The following is a 21,529-nucleotide window of genomic DNA, read 5'->3' on the forward strand; positions in this document are numbered from 1 at the left end:
ATCTATCTATCTATCTATCTATATATATATATATATATATATATATATATATATATTTCCGCTCCTCGTTCTTTCTTTAATCAAAAAGAGTTCAGGCACTCACGGGAAGAGTTTTCGTGTTGTTTTATTCACAACAGCAGACAAACGTGTTTTGATATGCCTTCTTCAGTGTCTACTATCGGCATTGCTAGAGACCATTTTTAACCTAGTCGCATTGTAGACATAGAAAGAGGCTTTCGTGACACAGTGATTCTAACACCATCATTCATTAGTTCTTATGCTTTCAAAAAACTTCATTTCAAGACATAATTTCATCTATTTACAGTGGTGCATTATTTCTATCGATGCTCAAGTGGTTTCGCTTTTTTATATTCAATAATTTACCATTTTCAATGCAAACAATTTTCAGTTGTAAATTAGCATTGCACATAATACAATTTTTTTTTGCAACTTGGCGTAACCTCCTAGAGCTAAAGCCGCATGATTCGGCCTTTCAAATGATTTATCAGTCATAACGCAATATTGCGAATCCTCTAACCATACTCTTACGTGATTTAGCCGTGTATCAGCAAGTCTCACTGAGTCACACTTACAGCATCATGCCATGTATTGGCTGTTTCACCTTCTTTGATTGTCTACATTCTACTCTATCTACGGACAAATCGGATTCCTGACGTCTTAAATCTATTTCCTTATTTCCCCAAATGCACTGACAGTTCCTCGCTTCTATTCAGTCCCTGTGGTGCTTTTGTTTCAAGATCAATAATATATCAAGACTCTAGTCTCTGCAGCTTCTGTATCCGATCACCACCTCTCAAATCTGCAGGTACATGATCTAAAGCAAAATATTGCAGAAGTTCTCTGTTGCTGTTATGTTTTATGGCGAAGTGTCTGGCCACTGGGTAATTGAAGTCTTTGTTTACAATTGCATGCTGGTGCTCTAAGATCCTAATTTTTACATTATGTACAGTGATTCCCATATATCTCAGCCCACATGGGCATGTGAGACAGTAGACAGCATGTGTGGTGTGACATGTGAGAAATTTAGTAATTTTCTTCCTTTCTTTAAGACCTGGTATCGCATAGGATGTTACCATTTTACTTTTAGCACACGCCTTGCACTTCCCGTAGGGATGAAACCTTGCATATCTCTGATCATCCCTGTTCTTTCTGGAGTTTTTTTGCAAATGGCTGTGTACAAGTCTGTCCCGCATTGATATAGCTTTTCTAAAAGTGATCAAGGGGACTCTAGGGACATCGTTACCAATAATAGTGTCCGTTTTCAAGATGGTCCTACTCTGCCTCGGCTAGACAGAGCATGTACTGCCCAGCTCGACAACCTCTGAAAAGACGTGTTGTGTTGTATCTGTTGGCTTACAGGCTGCCCATCTCCTAGCATTGTTAAACTTCAATGTCACTCTCATTTTTTTTTCTGCCATTTGTCATGGCATGCAGGGGTTATGCCCTCTTCTTGTGTATTGCCCTCCCTTAGCGCTGGACCAAGAACATGTCTTCTTACACTGCTCCTGGTTTGTGGAGCTATTTTTTTCTTTGTTTTCAAGCACTCCCTAGAAATACTTGTGTTTTCAGTATGTCTCCCTTGTACACATACACACAAACCACTAAAATGCATGCGCTTTTACATAAACTAATGCATTTCTTAAAACGTTGTCCAAACATGAACGGCACTTGTTTAATTTTTCTTGCATGATCCAATGGTATTGGAGCGCTCGCTCTGTCTTCAATCTTGACATAGCGCAAGCACGAGCCGATGGTATTGGAACGCTTTAAGTGCTCACCAGTTACATTCCACAATGACACATTCATTTTTGTCGCTGATCCTGCTTCAAATACATTATTGTTTTGCCATTCATTGTTGCTTCCTCCTGTACTCTCCCAACGTTGCTTGCCCATCTCCTCATGTCCTCCTGCCATGCTGCTCAGCAGACGTGCAGCAAGACAACACAGTTAAAGACATTCACATTGACAAGGCAAATAGCTCGGGCATTGCTAGACCTTTTGGCTTTGCCAATGCTTGTTTTAAGAAGCTCTTGTTTAGAGAACACTGGCATTTGTTTCCGAACCTGCTGATCAATGTCACGGGTGCTGTTCAAAGAGGCAGGAAATGTGTAAGTGGAAGCTCAGCCCACAGCACAGAGCGATCATCTCGCTAAACATGAAGGCAGGCACGAACTGCTAGCAGCGACCAGTGCCGCTGTCTGCCTGTCAGAGCTCTAATGAATGGGCAGACAGGAGAATATATGGAAGGAGACAGCTGCAAGAAAAACAGGCAAACAGCAAATCAAACTACCAATTTGATTGGGCTGAGGTTACACGGGACTGAGACACTGAAAAGAGCATTGCTTCAAAGCATTTCTTGGGCAGTAGTTTAATCACAAAGAGGGATGGGGGAGGTGTGACATTGGATAAAGGAGTTTTTTTTTTATAGTTTTCTTTAAATTCATGACATTTCGGAAACAGATTGTGTCGCCGCAGCCTCCCTTGTCTTACATTCCTTCTCAGCACTGGGTGCGTTGACCCACAGAATATTAAAGTGCAGTTCTGTTTTCAGTGTTCCCACGACGGCCATGCGCGAAGTCAATTTAGGTTTCCTGAAAGTGAGCAGAAATTATCTAGATATGCGTTCGTATTTCTGCAAATCTGGATTGATTTTACCTGTTTGTGAATGGGCCGAGCAGTACTTACTACTAGAATCCGGGATTTAAAATGAGGAAAAGCCAGATTGTCTTTTAGTTATTCACTGTTTATTTATTTATAGCATAGAAACAACGAGCTAGTAAACATTGACATAAGAACGGGAGTTTCAGAGTGCAGAAAGATACTGGTAAGGTTTTAGTGCAGGGTTGAGCAGACGGACATAGTTATGTTGGTACAGAGGTCTGTTTAAAATCCCTTTTAAAAGCAGAGGTTGGCCAAACCCGCTGGTCGTTGGTCGGTGTTGCATTCCTGGCACGTGTTCTGGTTAAGGGAGGAAGGGACATAACTAAGGCAGGCGAAATAAAAAATTTCGCCGCTTTTGCAGCCGTTTTCGGCCGCAAAGCAGCGATAATTTCATCGCCCTATTATCAAGCTGTCGCTCACTGATGTTTTAGGTGATAGCAAGCGGTTTGGGGCCCGCTTTGTATGTCAGCCATATTTATCGCTAATGACATGCACAGTGGGCGTACCCAACCTGTTAGCGACTGAAAGCAGTTGCTAACATCGCTATCGCCTATTATCAACGCAGGCGTAGCGATGGAAATATTTGCGCTAAGCGCGAGTATCTCCAAAACCTAACGTCTGCTCATACCAGTTCTTAGCCTGTATATCCAATGGGAGGTGGATATTCAGGCTAAGACCCTATTGGCGATAATGCATGAATATCGCTGTATTCCCAGCGATATTCATGCATTTCGCCGCTATCACCGGATATTTTATTGCTTTAGAGATAAGCATTGCTAATAGCACATTATCTCTGTGATAAAATCCAGCGATGTGCGGCGATAAAAAAATTGACGCTAAGCCCATTTAGCGATAAATATCGCTATTTGTTGATAATATGCCCCGAAGTCTTTCTGAGTTTGGCAGTGGCGATCTTGAGCAGAGCTTGGCTTCTTAAAGTTCTGTTTCTGCCAGACATCTGAAGGTATTGAGATAGGTATTCAAGTATGTGGGCCATGTGTGTGATCTTAACTGCAAGTATACAGTCCAAGGAAAGTCAGCCTATTGATGAAAGGGCTGTTGTGATGCTTTGAGATCTTTATGTGGTGGGGACCAGTTGCGGTATTCTCCTCTTATGCACTGCCCGGATGTGACATGTGTTGTGAAGTGAGCACGAGAAGGAGAATGTCAATGGTGGGAGGTTGAGGTAGAATGTGGAAGACAGCTGTGACAGTTAGAGGAATGGAGTTGGCGAGTTAGAGCCTGCTGGGGTGTTCATTAAAAATACTCTCTTGTAACTTACCTCCTGTTGCAAGCTTGATCATTCGATCCTCACACCAGTCCTGCTGCTGATTGGCAGAGAGCTTAGAGGTGAATTAGGTGAGATACTGGTGCTCTGGCCAGTAGCCTTTTTCTAAAGTCTATTAAGGGAACAACCGGACACAGGGTGAGTTTTAATTGACATTATGGCTGTTATAATTTGATGTGTTGCAATAAATGTGGGCTCCTCTGTTACATCCAAGCTTATTGTAAAATGAAAGATGAGGGGCTCATTTACTTATTTTGGCGTAGTGAGCACCAGAAGCCTTCCTGCTGCGCTTCCCTACGTCAAATGAAAAGGGCCGGAATGTGTTTCTATCTATGACATATGGAGTATTCCTGTTCTCTTTTACTGCACTGGAGCATAAATGGCTGTCCAGCGCCAATGCAGGCACCTTTGCACCAATGGGGTACCGGGGTTCTGGTTCCATTCGGGTCCCAATGAGGGGGTCTGAAGCCTCGGTCCAGTCAGAGAGCAGCGTGGAACAGTGGCAGAGGGCCGCTGAAATTGCAATGACGATTGGCCACTGGGATAACAAATGTGAGGAAAGCTGCAGCCTCTGATCCTTGCCACCATGAGGACAGAGGAGCGACCTGCTTTGGGGAAAGGGAGCTGCTAGGATGGTGGTGGAGACCAGCGTCCTTCCCCTTGGAGCTGAGACCTGCATCAGAGGTGCGAGTGCTGCAGTGCAGCGATCGTCTACGACTGGCACAGTCTGAGGTGCCTGGGCCTGTCAGCCTGGGGAGGGGGGTGTTTATTCCCTGCAGCCTAGAGGGAAGAGCCTGTGTTGGGCAGGAAAAGAAAAGGCACTACAGGAGTATAGAGGCAGCAATATTGTTGGCTGATCTTGCCACCTGGCCCCCTCACACCCACCTCTGCAGCAAACAAACTGCCAATAACTGAAACACCAGGTGGGAGCAAGGTAGCAGTCTGTTTAAAGAGCGAGCATGGTGATCTGCACCCAATAGCAGTGGCCCCTTCGAGAGTGAGTGTAGCGAAAATAAGGGGGGCCCCATTGCTTTGTTTGCTGCCTCCACCTTGGGAAGACATCTTGGCAGCGCTCCCGAAACACAATGGGGCAGAAACAGGTGGTCGGAATAGAGACTGCTCGTGCCTCCCCATGTCAAACCCGTCTTAAAGCCAACGCCTGGGGGAAAAGTGGGTCTCCTGAAGCACTTACACTAGGTCACTTCTCAGTGGTGGACTGATACCTGTGATTTCTGCACCCTGACAACGGTTTGGACTCAGGCACCACTCACGGGGATTGCCGTGCCTCCTTAGGCTGGTTACATTCATGTATTGGTCTGGCGGGATGGCTTGTCCTCCTCATCGAGTTATAGCAGGGCCGGATACAGCTTGTCTGCTGCAACTGCCTTAAGCCCACCACGGGACACTCTGCAAATAGGATGGTGTGGGGCTGGTAAGTCCTTCACCATGGCACTCTGGCCTTTGGGGTGTGCTGGGGACCTGGGGTCGTCCCTCGGCTTGGGCAGGGTCACCACTGGATATGACTGACCCTACGGAGGCAAAGCTAGATATAATCCTAGCAGCCATTGCAGCCACCAGACAAGACCTGGGAGGCCGGGTGGACGCAGTGGTTACTGAATTGGGAATTCTGCTAGATGCCCATTGCAAGCTGATGCACAGGATAGGGTAGACAGAAGCAGTCATGCACACCCAGCAGCCTCAGACCGAGGACCTCAGTAGCCAAGTTCCTGAACTCACTGGAAAAATACACTTTCTGGAGGGCAGGGTGGAAGATGCGGAGGGCCGTTCAAGCTGCAGCAACCAGCAGATAGTCTGCTTCCCTGAGGGTGCGGAGGGGAAGGACTCTACAAAATATTTAGAGTATTGGCTGCTGGCCAACATTGCAATCACTGGTCTAGCCCCACTTTTCATGGTGGAGAGGGCCCACTCAGTGCCCGCTGGGTGACCATCACAAGAGGCCCCTCTCGGTCTGGTGGTGGCAAAACTATTGAACTACAGGGACAAAGACACAATCCTCCAAGTGGCAAGCCACACCAGGGCTCCATCATGTATGAGAACGTGCAGATCTTCATCTTCCTAGATTAAACGTTGGCAGTCCAACATAGGTGTGCATTATTTACGGGTGTCAAGAAGAAACTGCTTGATGCTGGCCTGGCATCCTCCCTGCTGTTTCCAGCAAACTCAAAGTCATCGCCCACCTGAAGTCCTACTTCTTTATGGAAATTGTTAATGCCTGGGACTTAGAGAGCAACGGATCATTGACACAATATCGACCAAAAAAATATCGACCTACACAAAAATCGACGTTGGAATATAGGAAGCAAAAATATCGACAGCCTATCTACAACATGGTAAGTACAAAAATATTGAAACAAAATATTGAAGTTAAAAATATAGTAATTAAAAATATTGTTTAAAAAAAAAACAAGTGTAAAATAAAGTAAATAATACTTATAAACCAAATAAACATAGTTAAAAATATTTAATAATGTTTACATATACAATAATATAACATTAATTAAACATATACATAAAATATATACTTACCTAATAATACGTTTTATTAATTATTTTAATAACTTATACATTATTATAAAGTATTATAAATTATAAATACATCTACACACATAAAACAATAACATAAATAAAAAGTAAATCATTATATTTAATACATTTAATAAATAAAAATAATTAAATATACTTTCAATATTTTTAAAATTAATAATATACAAAAATAATAATAAAAATATTAAATAGCTAAATAAATAAAAATATTATTCAAAGTCCCCAAAAAACTACAGTAATGATAACATTAGATAGCGTAACACTTAAAATTACTATTCCAACTTCAGAAAATGCAACAGTGGGGAAAGCGTTGGATAGCGTAGGGATAAAAATTACTATTCCAACTCCAGAGGGGGAACAGTAAGGAAAGCGTTGGATAGCGAAGGGGTAAAAATTACTATTCCAACTCCAGAGGGGGCAAGTAGGGAAACCGTTGGATAGCGTAGAGGTAAAAATTACTATTCCAACTCCAGAGGGGGCAACAGTAGGGAAAGCGTTGGATAGCGTAGTGGTAAAAAATACTATTCCAACTCCAGAGGGTGCTACAGTAGGGAAAGCGTTGAATAGCGTAGGGGTAAAAATTAATATTCCAACTCCAGAGGGTGCTACAGTAGGGAAAGCGTTGGATAGCGTAGGGGTAAAAATTAATTTTCCAACTTCAGAGAGGGCAACAGTAGGGAAAACATTGGATAGCTTAGGGGTAAAAATTACTATTCCAACTCCAGAGGGTGGAACAGTAGGGAAAACGTTGGATAGAGTGGGGGTAAAAATTACTATTCCAACTCCAAAGGGTGCTACAGTAGGGAAAGCATTGGATAGCGTAGGGGTAACAATTAATATTCCAACTCCAGAGAGGGCAACACTAGGGAAAGCGTTGGATAGCATAGGGGTAAAAATTACTATTCCAACTCCAGAGGGTGGAACAGTAGGGAAAACGTTGGATAGCGTGGGGGTAAAAATTACTATTCCAACTCCAAAGGGTGCTACAGTAGGCAAAGCATTGGATAGCGTAGGGGTTAGAAATACTATTCCAACTCCACAGAGTGCAACAGTAGGGAAAGCGTTGAATATCTTAGGGGTAAAAATTACTATTCCAACTCCAGAGAGTGAAACAGTAAGGAAAACATTGGATAGCGTAGAATTTAAATATAACATACTTATAAAAAAAATGTGTATTCAAAATAATAAATAATTACATTTTTTAATAACTCTACATCATTTACAAATACCCATTAATAATTATTGAAACATAATTACAATTGAATAATTAACAATAAATTAACAATTAATACCAATAAATATTAGTTAATTATTATTTGTCACCAAATAAATATTGAACAATAAAATATTTTTTATTACAAAAAAACTTTAATTATTTAAAATTAATTCACAAAAAAAATTAAACAATAAAATTATTTTTCATACCAACTAATACTTTTTATGAAACATTGATTACCAATTATTTAAAAATAATTTCCAATTAATAAAAAATAATTACCAATTAAAAACATTCATTGCCAATTAACAACATTAATTACCAAATAAAAAATTAATTACCAATGAAAACAATTATTTGCCAATTAAAAACATTAATTACCAATTAAAAAAATTAATAACCAATTAAATCAATTATTTACCAAATAAAATATTTCATTGCCAATTAATTGATAAAAAAATAAAATATTTACCCATTCCAATAAATAAAAATAAATCATTAATTAATTATAATTAAATACCTTCCCACCCAATTCCACTATAAACCCGCAACCCGCTACAGAAATAAACACAAAAAATAATTAAAATTAATTTATAATTCCTAAAAATTAATAATTAATTTAGTATATTTAAATTACTTCTCACTCTATTCCCCTATAAACCCACAACCCGTTCTGGTACTAAAACATAAAATTTACTTAAAAATAACATTATTAATATTTAAAAATAATACACATATAATTTAAAAGAAGTAAAATACTTAACAAAAAAATATTACACATACATAATAAAATACATAACAATAATACAAATATCGATATTAGTAACTTCGATATTACTTATATCGATGTAAAAAAATCGATATTACTTACCTTAGGGTCGATATTCTGTCCAACGATATTCTTGACCTCGATATTATGTACCTTCGATATTTCAAACTCGATATTTAGACTGTGTACCGAGAGCAACGTAGTTATAAATCATCTGATTCTGAAGCACCATGCCCACAGCAGGGCCTGTGGCATTCCCAGAGATGCTACAATGGTCAGGGATCCTGGGGGGAGGTAAACCTTCTGCCGCAGTGCCCACACTGGTGCAAATGTGACAAGACAGAATCATGGCCTTGGTCGCGGCAACCAATGTCCAAGACTTGGGAGACACACAGACCAGTGAGGTCTTAGAGGGAGACCCTTCCGACCAAGGCTCAGAGACTTTTTGATCTAATGGGGCACAAGAACTGGACTCGATCATCATGCCACAAATGGCTGAAGACAATGACTGAGGCTCAAGTAGCCCTAATGGGGCAAGCTCCACGGTTACCTAAAGGAGAGGTTAAAGGAGTTGCTGAAGATTTGTCATTACAGACTTGGAATTGTGCTGTGCACGTCCTCTGCAAGTGAAGGGACCTGAACCCATGCCATTAAAACAATGTGGAAATTTGTTAACATGGTCTAACTTGGTACTAGGCTCCCTGAAGAGTTGGCCTAGATGTAGGTGATTTGCACATCCACTGTTGTTGCGGATCTCCATAAGGGTACCCTGTGTTGAGCACTTCCCCAGCAACTACTGGCTATCCCTCATGGTATACCCTCTGCTCTCACATGCTGAGACGCCGGAGGCAAACACTCGTTTGGACGGTCAGATGTTGCTCTACCATCCTGGGGGTGAGAGTTGGTTTGTTTCTGTTGCTTTCCGTTTTGAACCTGAAACCTACTATATGATGTAACTCACCTGGAGTCCAGCCATTGGCTTGGTGCATTCAGGGACACTAGACAGTCCACTGCCACGTTTCTCCTTTCACCTCATGGGACCATTGTCTATGTTGTTAGTCCGAACATGGGTCATTCATGCCATGAACACTGCCCAGAAGCACAACTCAATACACCCAATATTGTAAACGAAGGGGTACACATGTGGCACTCTTACAGGAAACACATCTAGCCAGTGGGACGACCTTTGACTCCTGAAATGTGGGAGGAGCCGGTGTTACAGCACTACCTACTCAGAATTTGCAAGGGGGCCCTTATTTGGATTCGCTCATTGGTGCCCTTCCCCTGTCTTGCAGTGGAAATTGATCCAGAAGGGCTTTGTGTGTCTGTGTAGGAAAGATTGGGCACCAGGGCGGTGCTCTCTGGAGTGTCTACTTGCCAAGCATGGCTCAGACGTGGCATGGCTATCTACACTTCTCCTGCACTGGTCTCACCTACCTTGGGTCACAAAAGGAGGATTTTGATTGTTTGCTGGACCCCACCCTAGAAAGACTCCAGCTAGTCTCCCAGCTGCTCCACTCCCCCACAGTGTGCCTTGCAACATATCCTTAATAATGGATCACCCAAAGGTCACTGATAGATAGTAGTCATTCCCTTCAGCCAACAGTCCGAGAATATTTGTTTTATTCTCTGCCACAATTTATATGTTACATTAAACTGCATCCTCTGTTAAAGTACCGCACACCACCCAGTCATGAATGTGGAATAACTGGGAATAACTTTTTCTAACCATAACCCCATGCTGCTGCACTTCTTAAGGGGGAAGCACACCCTGCCAGTCCCTACTTGGTGCTTGCAGCCTACAACCCTGAAAGACCCTGCAAAGTGACCCGCAAACCCATCAGCAATTACTTCACGGAAAAAAGCGCCATGTCATGCTTAGTGGAATAGGATGCGTTGGAATTGGTATTATGAGGCCACTGCGTAAATGCTGTAATTGGGGTACGTGTAACAATTGATTGCGAGCCTCGATTAGGTTGAGAATTCACAATGCAGCCACCCGCACAGCTTTAACAGAGAATAGGGATCACCATGAACAACTGCTTGAATCTTTGCACTGCACTGGTTATAATGCTTACCAAGTCAAGATAAATGTAGATGATGACAAGATGGCCTGCTATTAGTGTGGCTACTCTGCCAAGACACTAATCCAGCACCAATAACCGCCATCCTCACATCACCTGAATCCACCCTCCATATCCAAGTGAAAATACACTATGTATTTTGCACTCATTACCGAACCTTGGGGCATATTGGCAAGAAAATCGTTAAAATTATCGCTGTTTTAGCGGCAGGAAACTGCCCCTTAAACGGCGATAATTGACTTGCTAATATGCGCTATAGAATTCCAATAGAAGCCAGGTTAGATGTGCAGGACATCTAACCTGGGCTTCTATTGGAATTCTATAACGCATATTAGCAAGCCCTTTATCGCTGTTTTAGCGGCAGGAAACTACCACTAAAACTGCGATAATTTTAATGAGGTTCTTGATAATATGCCCCCTTGTACCGACTGGACCCTTTCTGGCAGCACTCTAAAATGGAAGAGTTAATTCTCGTTGTGACATTGCACTCAGTACCGGCGGAACAAACGGAGATCTTGAATGCCCACATCCTAGAGCAAGAGATCCGTGGGGCCATACTGGACTCACTCATCTGTAAAACCCCGGGCCTAGATGTGCTGCCAATAAAATTCTACAAAACCTACGAATCCCGGCTGAACCCTAAATTAACCGAGCTGTATTCTGAGTCCCCTGAGGCCGGTTGCCTACCCCCTATAATGTGCAAAGCGTTGTTAGTGTTGTTGCTGAAGCCCAGCAGAAATCCCCTGGAAGTTACCTCTTATAGGCCAATCTCTCTGATGGGTAGTGACTACAAAATACTCAGCAAGATACTGGTGACTCAATTAATGCTATTCATGCCCGAACGAGTTCACTTGGACCAGAATGGTTTCATACCTGGCAGATCCACATCTCTCAATATCTGAATACACCACATATTACAGGAAGCCCCTAAAGTCTGGCCTCATACCCCCGCCTGGTTTTGGATCTCGAAAAAGCATTCAATATATTAAATTAGAAATATATGTTCATGGTCCTGCAGAGAGTAGGCAAAGAGAGAAGGATGTTGAAAATTATTCAACTACTTTATACAGAACGCACAGTGTCGGTATAAGAGATTGACTGTTTTCAGCTAATTTTCTGTTAGGCGGGGGAACACGCCAGAGGTGCCCTTTGTCCCCTTTGCTTTTTGCATTGGTGCTAGAACCCCTTATGCATTGCCTGCAGCAGTCTGGGACATGCCACTGGATGGCGATACATGTGCTATATTCCTCTTGGTATACATAAAAGATATATGGGAGTGAGTGGGGGACATAGCTGACATCTTGGATACCTTTTGAGAGGCCTCCGGGCAGGGGCTGAACTGGAGCAGGACAATCCTGTTTTGTTACAACCTGTGTGTTCACTGCATGCCCTGGCGGTGGGCACTAATGATATAATGTGGGAGCCCCACATCTTTTGATACCTAGGACTTAACGTATACCACTTCATGCAAAACATGGTAGCGGGCAATCTCACAAAAGCAATATCTTCACTCCAGCCGCAAGCCACTTTCTGGTGTTCCCTTCCTCTCACAATCCATGGCTGAAAATCCCTCCCCGAGATGGTAATGTTACCCAGGGTGTTATATCATTTTTCAATCTACCAGTACTAATTCCCAGTAGAACATGTCTTTCTTTGAACATGGTGCTAGGCAACTTAATATGAAACAAGGGCAGGAGCAGAGTAGCCTTACACAAACTTCAACTCCCAGCAGATCAGTGAGACTGAGGGCTCTGGGGTACCAACACTATTACCTCGCTGCACAACTCCAATAGCCAACCCGATAGCTGGCTGGCTGGATTTAACTTGTAGGAGGAGCTTGGACTAGTGGGGGACAGGGCCCAGGGTCTGGTAAGATAACTGTATCTGGATAGCGTGGAGTGGGAAGAATCACTTCTCACAAGGATGTGCGCTCAGTATACATGAAACCTGAATGGTTTCTTAACAGTTCAGTTGATATAGTAGCAGAACAAACGTGTGTAATTCACATAGTTTTAATCACATTTTATTTCCATGATATATATTCAATTTTCATCATGATAAACTGATATATTGATCTTTGATTCCAAATGCTTCAAAATACCCAATGCATTTCGGGTCAAAGTGAGGACCCTTCATCAGGGGTATCCAGATCGGGAAAACGCTCCTTACGGAATCCGCAAACTCTTTTGAGCATTAATATCAGAGAAAATTGAGTGCACGGGGATAACACAGATTCTTCTAAGATAACTGTACCTCCCAGGACCGGCATTGCCCCATGACTCAATCACCTGCTGCATGTAGGCAATGTAGGGCTTGAGTGCCATCATAGGGTGCTGCAGGCCTCCTTGAATAATTCCCCCTATGCACCGGATATTCCTAATGCTCAATGAACACCTTTAGACAGACAGTAGGCCATTAGAGAGTGGCACGCTGCATTCAACTGGACTAGAGACCCTTGGGGATTTATTCCAGTATGGGGCACTGATCCCACTCAGCCACCTTTCCGAACAGACGGGGCTTCCTGCGGTGCAATTCCTAGTATATAGATGCCTGTTGGTGTGAGTGGAGCAGCTGGGGAGAGTGACAGCCTCAGGACTAGCAACCCACCTCCAAATGTAAACACTTTACACAATGGACAGTGGGTGGAGGCTGATCTCCTGGCTCACTAAGACTCTCTCGCACACAAACCAAGGTCCCTTAGAATCATTCAAGCGGGCATGGGAACATGACCTTGGTCGCCCACTAACTTGGAAAGAATGGAATAGGGCAACTGCCTCCTCCCATAAAGACTCAGGCAATGCACGCTTAAGTTTATACAATTTAATGTGTTACACAGAGCATACCTTACACCCGCCAAACTGCAAAAAATATACAGATTGCTGCGACGTGGGACAAATTGATCATCGCACTGCAGGGAGACCCAGCAGGGAAAGCTAGCTCCACTTGAATGAGACACAATGTGCACACCACAGACTCCTACCCCATGCCGTTCACATGCTTGGTTATTTTTTCTCCGCTACCCAATGGAGGGACACGACTGGCCACCCACACTACAATTACACACTGATGCATAGCGAACAGAGCCAAACCACTGCCTCTCACTGTTGCTAAACAGGTATAGGCACACCATTACACATTCATCCACAATCATGGCACAGGGAAAACCTCACAGTTTAGTACAGTTCTCTTGCTATTCCTTTGACTGTTTTTCACGATTCAACTGATGGGATAGCAAGCTTAAGTGACCACGGACATCACTTGGTGATTAAATTGACACATTGTAATGCATATCATGTGATACTGTGTGTGTAATGATGTACCTATCATAAAAAAACTATAAAGATTGTTTAAAAAGAAAAATGTCTGAAAAAGAGGTCGATACATACACTATATACAAGCATGAGGATGTATTGAGTACAGCCAAATAAAAGGAATATAACACAGAATAACATGCTCCCATCTCCATACATCCATTATATTCAGGTCATAGATTAACCTTTTCAGCCTTCTCGCTTGCATAAGCATCCTACATTCAAGTTCCTCATCCCACATACAGTTAAGATCACCAGGCCACACTATCAGTTCTTCCAGACAGTGAGTACAAATGCCTGAAATCTCAGTGAAAAAATGTGCTATCTTCAATTGGTGCACACACATTTACGACTAGCACATATGTCCCGACTAATGTCATATCTGCCGTGGGGTCTAGTATTTCATTCATGATATAAATAGGCGTTTCTGGAGCTGTCCATATGTCAACTCCCCTTGGACTGTGATATATAGGATGTATGGTGCAGACTGACACTCCATTTGTTGCTGACTTGCTCACTCTCCTCGTTTACCAGTTGTGTTTCTACATAAACACAATGGGCCTCATTTACAAGGAATAAATGCAGCGCAGTGCCGCAAGCCATTTGGCTGCACCGCTCTGTGCTATGTTAATTCCAAAGCAGAGGGATTCGTCATATCTTCAATGATATAATGGATCCCTTTGCTCTCCCTTGTTCTGGCTCAAAATTTGCTGCCCTGCGCAGACGCAGGCACCCTTGCACCATAGTAAGGGGCGGCCTTAGACATGTGCAAGCTGTGCACCTGCACTGGGCCACCAAAAACCAGGGGCCACCACGCCAATATATATCCTTAATATAATAATCCTCTGAGGATGGATACATATTTGCGTGGCGGCCCCTGGCATGGATTTGGCCGCCTCCGGCTCTGTTCCACTTCCAAACACCCTGACCCCCCCTCTTCACTGCCCTCCGCGCTCCACCCCGCCTGGACCCCCTCTTCCGTGGCCCCCTACCTACGCTCCCTGCCCAGGGCCGCCATGAGCCTAGAGCCGCCCCTGCCAAGGTGCACCAAAGTACACTATTTGTTTGTGATGGAGTCTGATATTGTCCTACCTGCAGCCACTGTGCGCTGCAGGATTCGCCGTGCACTTCTCCCTGTGGTGTGGACCACAGGCAGCAGAAAGAGCGTGGGATGCCGCTGTAGCGAAGCAGGGCCGTGCGCTACTTGCCAGAAATTACACAGCTACTTGGCGGGAGCCGAGCCGGCAGCAGGGCACAATCCGATGCAGTGTGGAGGCAGAAGTCGGCCTTCCGGCGTGGAGGTGTGGTATTTTAGGGCCCAACAGGGGCATCTCTGACGTTCCTCGCAGCTGGGGAGCTCAGGAGTCGCCCAAGGAGTCAGTGGGGGCCGGACGTGGGACGACAGCCAGATCACCACCCATGAGGTGAGGTGTGATCACTGCTGCAGTAAAGAAGTGTAGGGGGGAACACCATCCCAGTAGGCGATACCCCATGGCGGCAGCTGCTGAAGCAGGGTGTGGTGGTGGACAGGCGGAACATGGCTGCCACTGTGTGGGTAGACACCTGCCGCGTCGCCAGTCTAGAGGGCCAGGTGGCCTCGACGTCCTTGCCCTTGTGCGCAGCTCAGCCTAGATGTGTTCAGCACACACAGAGACAATACACAGCATTGCGTTGTGCGGGCGAAAACCCTGAGCGGTCTCCAGCCCCTTTATGTATCTCCTATGGGCGAGCCCACCCAGAGGAGTGCTACAGGGTGCAACATTGTTTTGCAGAGGCCGGGTGGCTGTCTACATTTCCACCTCTGCGACCCAGTAAGATACCTTCTGTAGATCGTTCCTCAACAATTATTACTGCATAGGTTCTGGTCTTCATTGAAATCCTTGCATCTTCAATTGTTGCCCTATGTCCCAAAAGACAGGCTCCCAATGTAGTTCTGTTTCCTGGGTCGATGCAAAGGAGTCCCCCTCAGTTGCCCTGTTCGCTTCCATTCTGGGGATCGCATAATTATCCATATTATTAGTTTGGGTTTGTTTAGCCATCTTGGGGCATATTATCAAGAAAGGGCCTTACATTATCGCCGCTTTTATCGGCAGGAAACTGCCGATAAAGCGGCGATAATGGGCTTGATAATATGCTCTATGAATTCCAAGCGAAGCCCAGGTTAGATGTGAAGACATGTAACATGGGCTTCGATTTGAATTCATAGAGCATATTATCAAGCTCATTATCGCCGCTTTATCGGCAGTTTCCTGACGATAAAAGCGGCGATAATGTAAGGCCCTATCTTGATAATATGCCCCTTGTTCTTTATCATATTTATTTATGTACCTTGCCAATTCGGGAGGATTGTGTAATCACTCTTCCACTGAGCAAATGTCTGTGCAGAAGTACTTTGGTGTGCTGAGACTTTCTTTTCCCGCTCACCCGACAAGTACAGTTTACAAGTGTCAATGCGTCTCATCCAAGTCATTCATCAAAACTGAAAGAGACCATTGGAGATCACAAAACAGAAGTGGCCAGACCAAACACACTGAAAAAAAAACAAAGAAAGAATAGAGATATGAGGACTACTTGAAATAATCTCAGGCGCTAGAACTTTTTGTTTGGGCCTCATTCCAATCCATTCTGTTTTTTTCTCACTGTACCACACAGACAGGAACTCACACAATGCAAACCACATTGGCTTTCTTCCATTAGGAACTATCCACCTGGAAGCCCTACTTCATATCCCCTCTAAATGGAAACACAAGCAATCACCTACTGGTTTAGTTACTTGTTGGTTGTCATTTTCAGTGAGATGCTGTAAGTTTGAAATGCACACCTAGTTAAGTGTGCCATAAGATTCAAGCTAGACACAAGTTACAGTTCCCACAGTAGACCTAATAATACCAAAAGCAGCCAGGAGTTCCATGTGTTCCTATTCAGGGAGGATGTGGCCTAGTGCTGGACTGTTCCTATTGGAGGAGGGCCATTGCTGATTTGCATATGGCTGGTCCTTGTTTGTACTGGAACCAGATAACATCAGATTAGATTGATCTGCTGTATTTCTTTTATCAACATCTGTTCTAATTATGCATCACTGCTTTGAATCCTGTCAGGTTGAAATTTTTTTTTTTTAAACCTTTATTTGGAGACAAACAGGTTCCAGGGAAGTGTACATACAAAACAGACAGTCACATATGGCCATTACAGTGGTACGTCAGAGTCAAGGAAATAAAAAAAATGCAAGGAGATACAAGGAAGTACAGGGCAGGGCACCAGTCAATACAAGGAGCAATAGCGAAATGTACAGTAGCGGTTAGAATACTATGATCCAGCATGGGCAGGCAAGCCAATAAGACAATGCAGTATGAACACATTACATAAGCGGAGAGCACATGAGGCAGAGGGGACTCAACAAGGAGGGACACAGGAAATAAAGGTGCCGCACAGGGATGCAATCTGAATTACCAGTAATAAACCAATCGTAAAGGGGACTTCAACCCCCCAATAGCCCGTAGGAAAAAGACACAGTCAGCCCCTCCCCCGATATCGGAAGAGAAGCAGGCGTTGTGTAAAATCCCAGTCTATCATGATGTTATCAACCTATCCCTTCGCGGTCCCCAGATTCAGAATCAGAGTCCCGCACAGCCCTGGTCAGGAGGTACGCCTGGAGCGGACTCCAAAAGTCCTTTGGTCTGCATCGAACAGGCATCAAGTCAGAATAGACATTGTATTGGTCCTGACAGTATATGAGGTCAGTCACCCAGTCCTGAAAGCGCGGCACCCTACCACGACCCCAGCAACAAGCCACCCTACGCCTAGCCAGCAGCAGGGCCACGTCAACAAATCTACGGTGAGAGGCAGGTACGTCCTTAGAGAAGCCAAGTAACATCACCAAGGGGTCAAACGCCACCCCATCCTCCGCCATAACCTGCAGGGCGTCATGAACCTGAGTCCAATATTCCAATACCCCCGCACAGCTCCAAGCCAAATGCAGAAAGTCTGCGCCTTCCGCCCGACACCTAGCACACCTGTCATCCTCCGCCAAATGGAACCGTAGTTTCCTCGCCGGGGTATAGTAATACCTCTGAACAAACTTGTAATGGATGATTTTAAGGCGACAACTAGAAGAAACATTGGCCGTGAGCCCGCAACAGTATTTCCACTGCTCATCTGTAATAGGAGCACCCAATTCGGCAACCCACTGCTCGCGCACCCGATTGGCCGGGACCGATCGCTGTCGGCGAATAGCCCCGTATAATTTCGACACCAGGTGTCGCCCATCTGAGACCAACAGCACGTGGAGGGGGAGGGTAACCCCAGGCTCCGAAGGGTAGTCTGGAAGCAGAGCACGCATGCCCTGCCGCAGGCGGACAAAGTAGAACAGGTCTAGAGGGGAGCAAGCAGCCGCACCGAAGAAATGAGCCTGTGTACGGAAGGCACCTTCATGGAACAAGTCGCCCCACGTGAGAATACCCAGCCGCTTGCACATTCGCTGAAAACCCGTCTCCAACAACAGCGACAAATCCGGATGATAAGACAGAGGCAAGGCCGGCGAGTAGAGAAAGGAAACGCCGAGCAAATGAGCCACCCGTTTCCAAGCATCCACCGTGCACGTCACCGTCATGCGGGGCGTTTCCACATCGGACACCTTGCCCAAAACCATCCCCTCAAGAGGGAGCGGGTGGGCGACCCAATGCTCAGCAGCAATCTGGGGCATGAACGGCGTGGGGCGCATCCAGTGATAAGCATAATGCGCCTGAGCGCTGAGATAATAAAGTTCAAAGTCAGGGACGTCGAAACCGCCATCAGCATAGGGCAACGTAAGGGTGGCCCAGGCCACCCGTGGCTGCTTGCCCCCCCCAGAACAACCGCAGGAGCTCGGAGCGAAGTCTACGAAAGAAATAAGCACCAGGATGATATGGGAGGTTTTGAAAGAGATAAAGAAAGCGGGGCAGAACGACCATCTTAATAAGAGACGCCCTACCAGCCATGGAGAGAGGTAAAGACATCCACCTGGTGACATCATCCGCCAGTTTAGTAATGGCCACACCATAGTTAAGCCGAACCGCGTCTTCCCTGTCCAAAGATATGACAATACCAAGATATCGCAACTCCGAGTCACACCATTCCAGAGGATAGTCAAGGGGAAACCTGGCCACCGCAGCAGTGAGGGGGAAAAATTGAGATTTCCGCCAGTTGATAGTCAGGTTGAAATATTTGCATCGGAAATGTATCAATTCATACAATAGGCATGTGTTAGCAAAGCTGCCAAAAACAAATACGGATGTGTGACATACCTAAAGCAGAGTGCATGTCAACATAAATACTTTCATCTTCTGCTTCTTCCTCCCCTTGTTCCAAATACTCATTTTCCCATGTAGAAATCTGAAAGGAAAGATTAAACGAAAGTCAGGCATGCACTTTTTTTGTGTCCGGATATTGCACTCACTCAACAGATATCCTTCACTAGGAACATTTCGAGTAACTCATCAAACTTTAGGTCTTTGCACAGAGTCATTTGCGCTTGTAAGCCTAATTTACACATCCAAATTGACTGATTTACGAGTTGAAGATATTCACAAAATGTGACATTTTGCAGTTGAAACGCCTTTCACTTAAATGCAATATTACTCCCCCATGGAAAAATATTGCATGCGAGTAAATTACGCTCAAGGGGTGAGGGAGTGGGAGCAATAGAGAGGGGAATATCCCCACATTCAAAAGTTTGTGGGTATTTTCCAACTCATCTCCAACTCGATCCTGCCCTGGAAATGGTAGGAGATTTACCCCAGTAGGAGCAGGCACAAATGTTGCATTACACACAATAAATGGCATTTCATCGACCATAATTGCACATCTGCCAATAAGCATAGGGAAATACATTTACATTATTGCAAATACAAATTCACAACAGTTTTCCAGAAGTAAACCAATAATACTGCGACAGTCTCAGCTTTCACTACGTCTCTGGAAAACTTTGGGGCCTATTCCCAAAAGTCCTTTTAGAGTATGTAAAGTACTACTGCTTCACATGCTCCAAAAAGCAATTCACAAACCTTCAGACAAAGATCTCCTATCTTTTCTGTACATTGATCTCAGCCGCAGATGTGGCAATATCCGCACATGGAGGTATAGGTTTTAGTAGTACATGTGGGAGGGATAGGAGCGAGTGATGGCAATATGGAGAATAATTACAGAAGAATTGGGGGAGTTTAGGAAAATTAAAGGAGAAGTTTAATGAGGTACATGTTGGTTCAAATACATACCCCGAAATGAATAAGATAATTCAGAATCACAAAATAAATACCTACATCTGCTGCATTAGTATTACTGATAAAAGAGTCTTACTCTTTTACACGTGCTCCAGCCAAACCCCTGGAGTAAGGCAAGTATCACACATGGCCAACCACTACTGGTACCAAGGCACTGTCTCAATTAAAACAATGGATGCAGGGAAAACACACTCATTTTAAAAACAATTATAAAATAAATTAAAATACATTACTTTTTATGTTACATTTATTTTAATGTTATATTTTTTATTTAAAATGTATTGTAGTTTGAGGTATTTCTTTTTTTAATAATGAATTTACTTTTTTAATCAATGTAATTTAACTGATAACTATAAATAATGTGACAGGAAATTAAAATTAAAATAAAACTTGCCTTGCAGCCAAACTCGTAATACAGTCAATGCAACTGCTACTGTAAATGTTTGGGAGTTTAACACTGTACTTACTATTTTTTTTTAACTAATACTGAGTTACTAACAGTAACTTTACTGTTGGAAATCTGGTTGTAGGCGTCTCCAGCCCCTCATTTCAGCAGTTGGACAGTGATAAGTCTAAAGCTGGGTGGAGAACTCTGCAAAGAAATTCTGAATTTCTTCCACGGGAAGACTTCCACCTAAGCCTAGGTGGAGCTCTCAATATGGGCCTCCCTCATTCACCTTTGCAGATGACCCATAGTGAGTGTCTCTGAAAGTCGTAAATGTGCACTCATCCGAAGTAGTAAAGCAGTGGGTGCAGACCAATCTTCCCTTTCAGAACAAGGACTCGCTAAATGTATTTTATAGAACGTTCATTCGCTCGAGGCTTATCCTAAAGTTTTGAAAACTGTTGAAAAAGAGGGGAAACTTTTTTATTGACTCTGGTCGTTTTCGTGAATGCTTCAGCAACTAAGGCCTATATGTACAAAATTATAAAGAGAAACACGGAATAATATGCCATTCTTTCTCGTATGGAAGGTAGCAGGGCAGTGCAATGTATCTCACGGCATACAGAATGCACGAGGTATAAAAAGATGAAAGACAATATTAAGAAAACAATAAGTGAGAAAAGTAATGACAAATCGATTTTTTTCCTACAGCGTCTTGGAAGTACAGTTAGAAAGTGTATGGGTGCGAAGCTCTGCAAAAGATAAGTGAGCACTTTATGAGGGGTATTCAGCAGGACCAAGTAGGCGAGCGGCAGAGGGGGGCAAGGGGGCACACTCGGAGTCTCCTCCTCATTTTAAAAGAAACATACTGGAGTCACTTGAGCTGAGTTACACGCTAAAAATGAGAAAACACGATTTATCAACAAAAAAAAGAGAAAACAATGGTCAACCTTGTTTCACTTCCTACTTGAA

General features: G+C 43.9%; 1 protein-coding gene across 1 annotated transcript in view; it reads right to left on the reverse strand.

Annotated features, from left to right (window-relative positions):
• BANK1 (B cell scaffold protein with ankyrin repeats 1) overlaps positions 1–21,529 on the reverse strand; it is a 2,350,097-nt gene that overhangs the window by 489,985 nt on the left and 1,838,583 nt on the right. Inside the window, exon 8 of the mRNA XM_086961584.1 lies at positions 19,198–19,285. Within this exon, the coding sequence (XP_086817710.1) occupies positions 19,198–19,285 (88 nt within the window). The remainder of the gene's footprint in view (positions 1–19,197; positions 19,286–21,529) is intronic.

Source organism: Lissotriton vulgaris, chromosome 3_1, assembly GCF_964263255.1.
Source record: "Lissotriton vulgaris chromosome 3_1, aLisVul1.2, whole genome shotgun sequence".
Classification (NCBI taxonomy): domain Eukaryota; kingdom Metazoa; phylum Chordata; class Amphibia; order Caudata; family Salamandridae; genus Lissotriton; species Lissotriton vulgaris.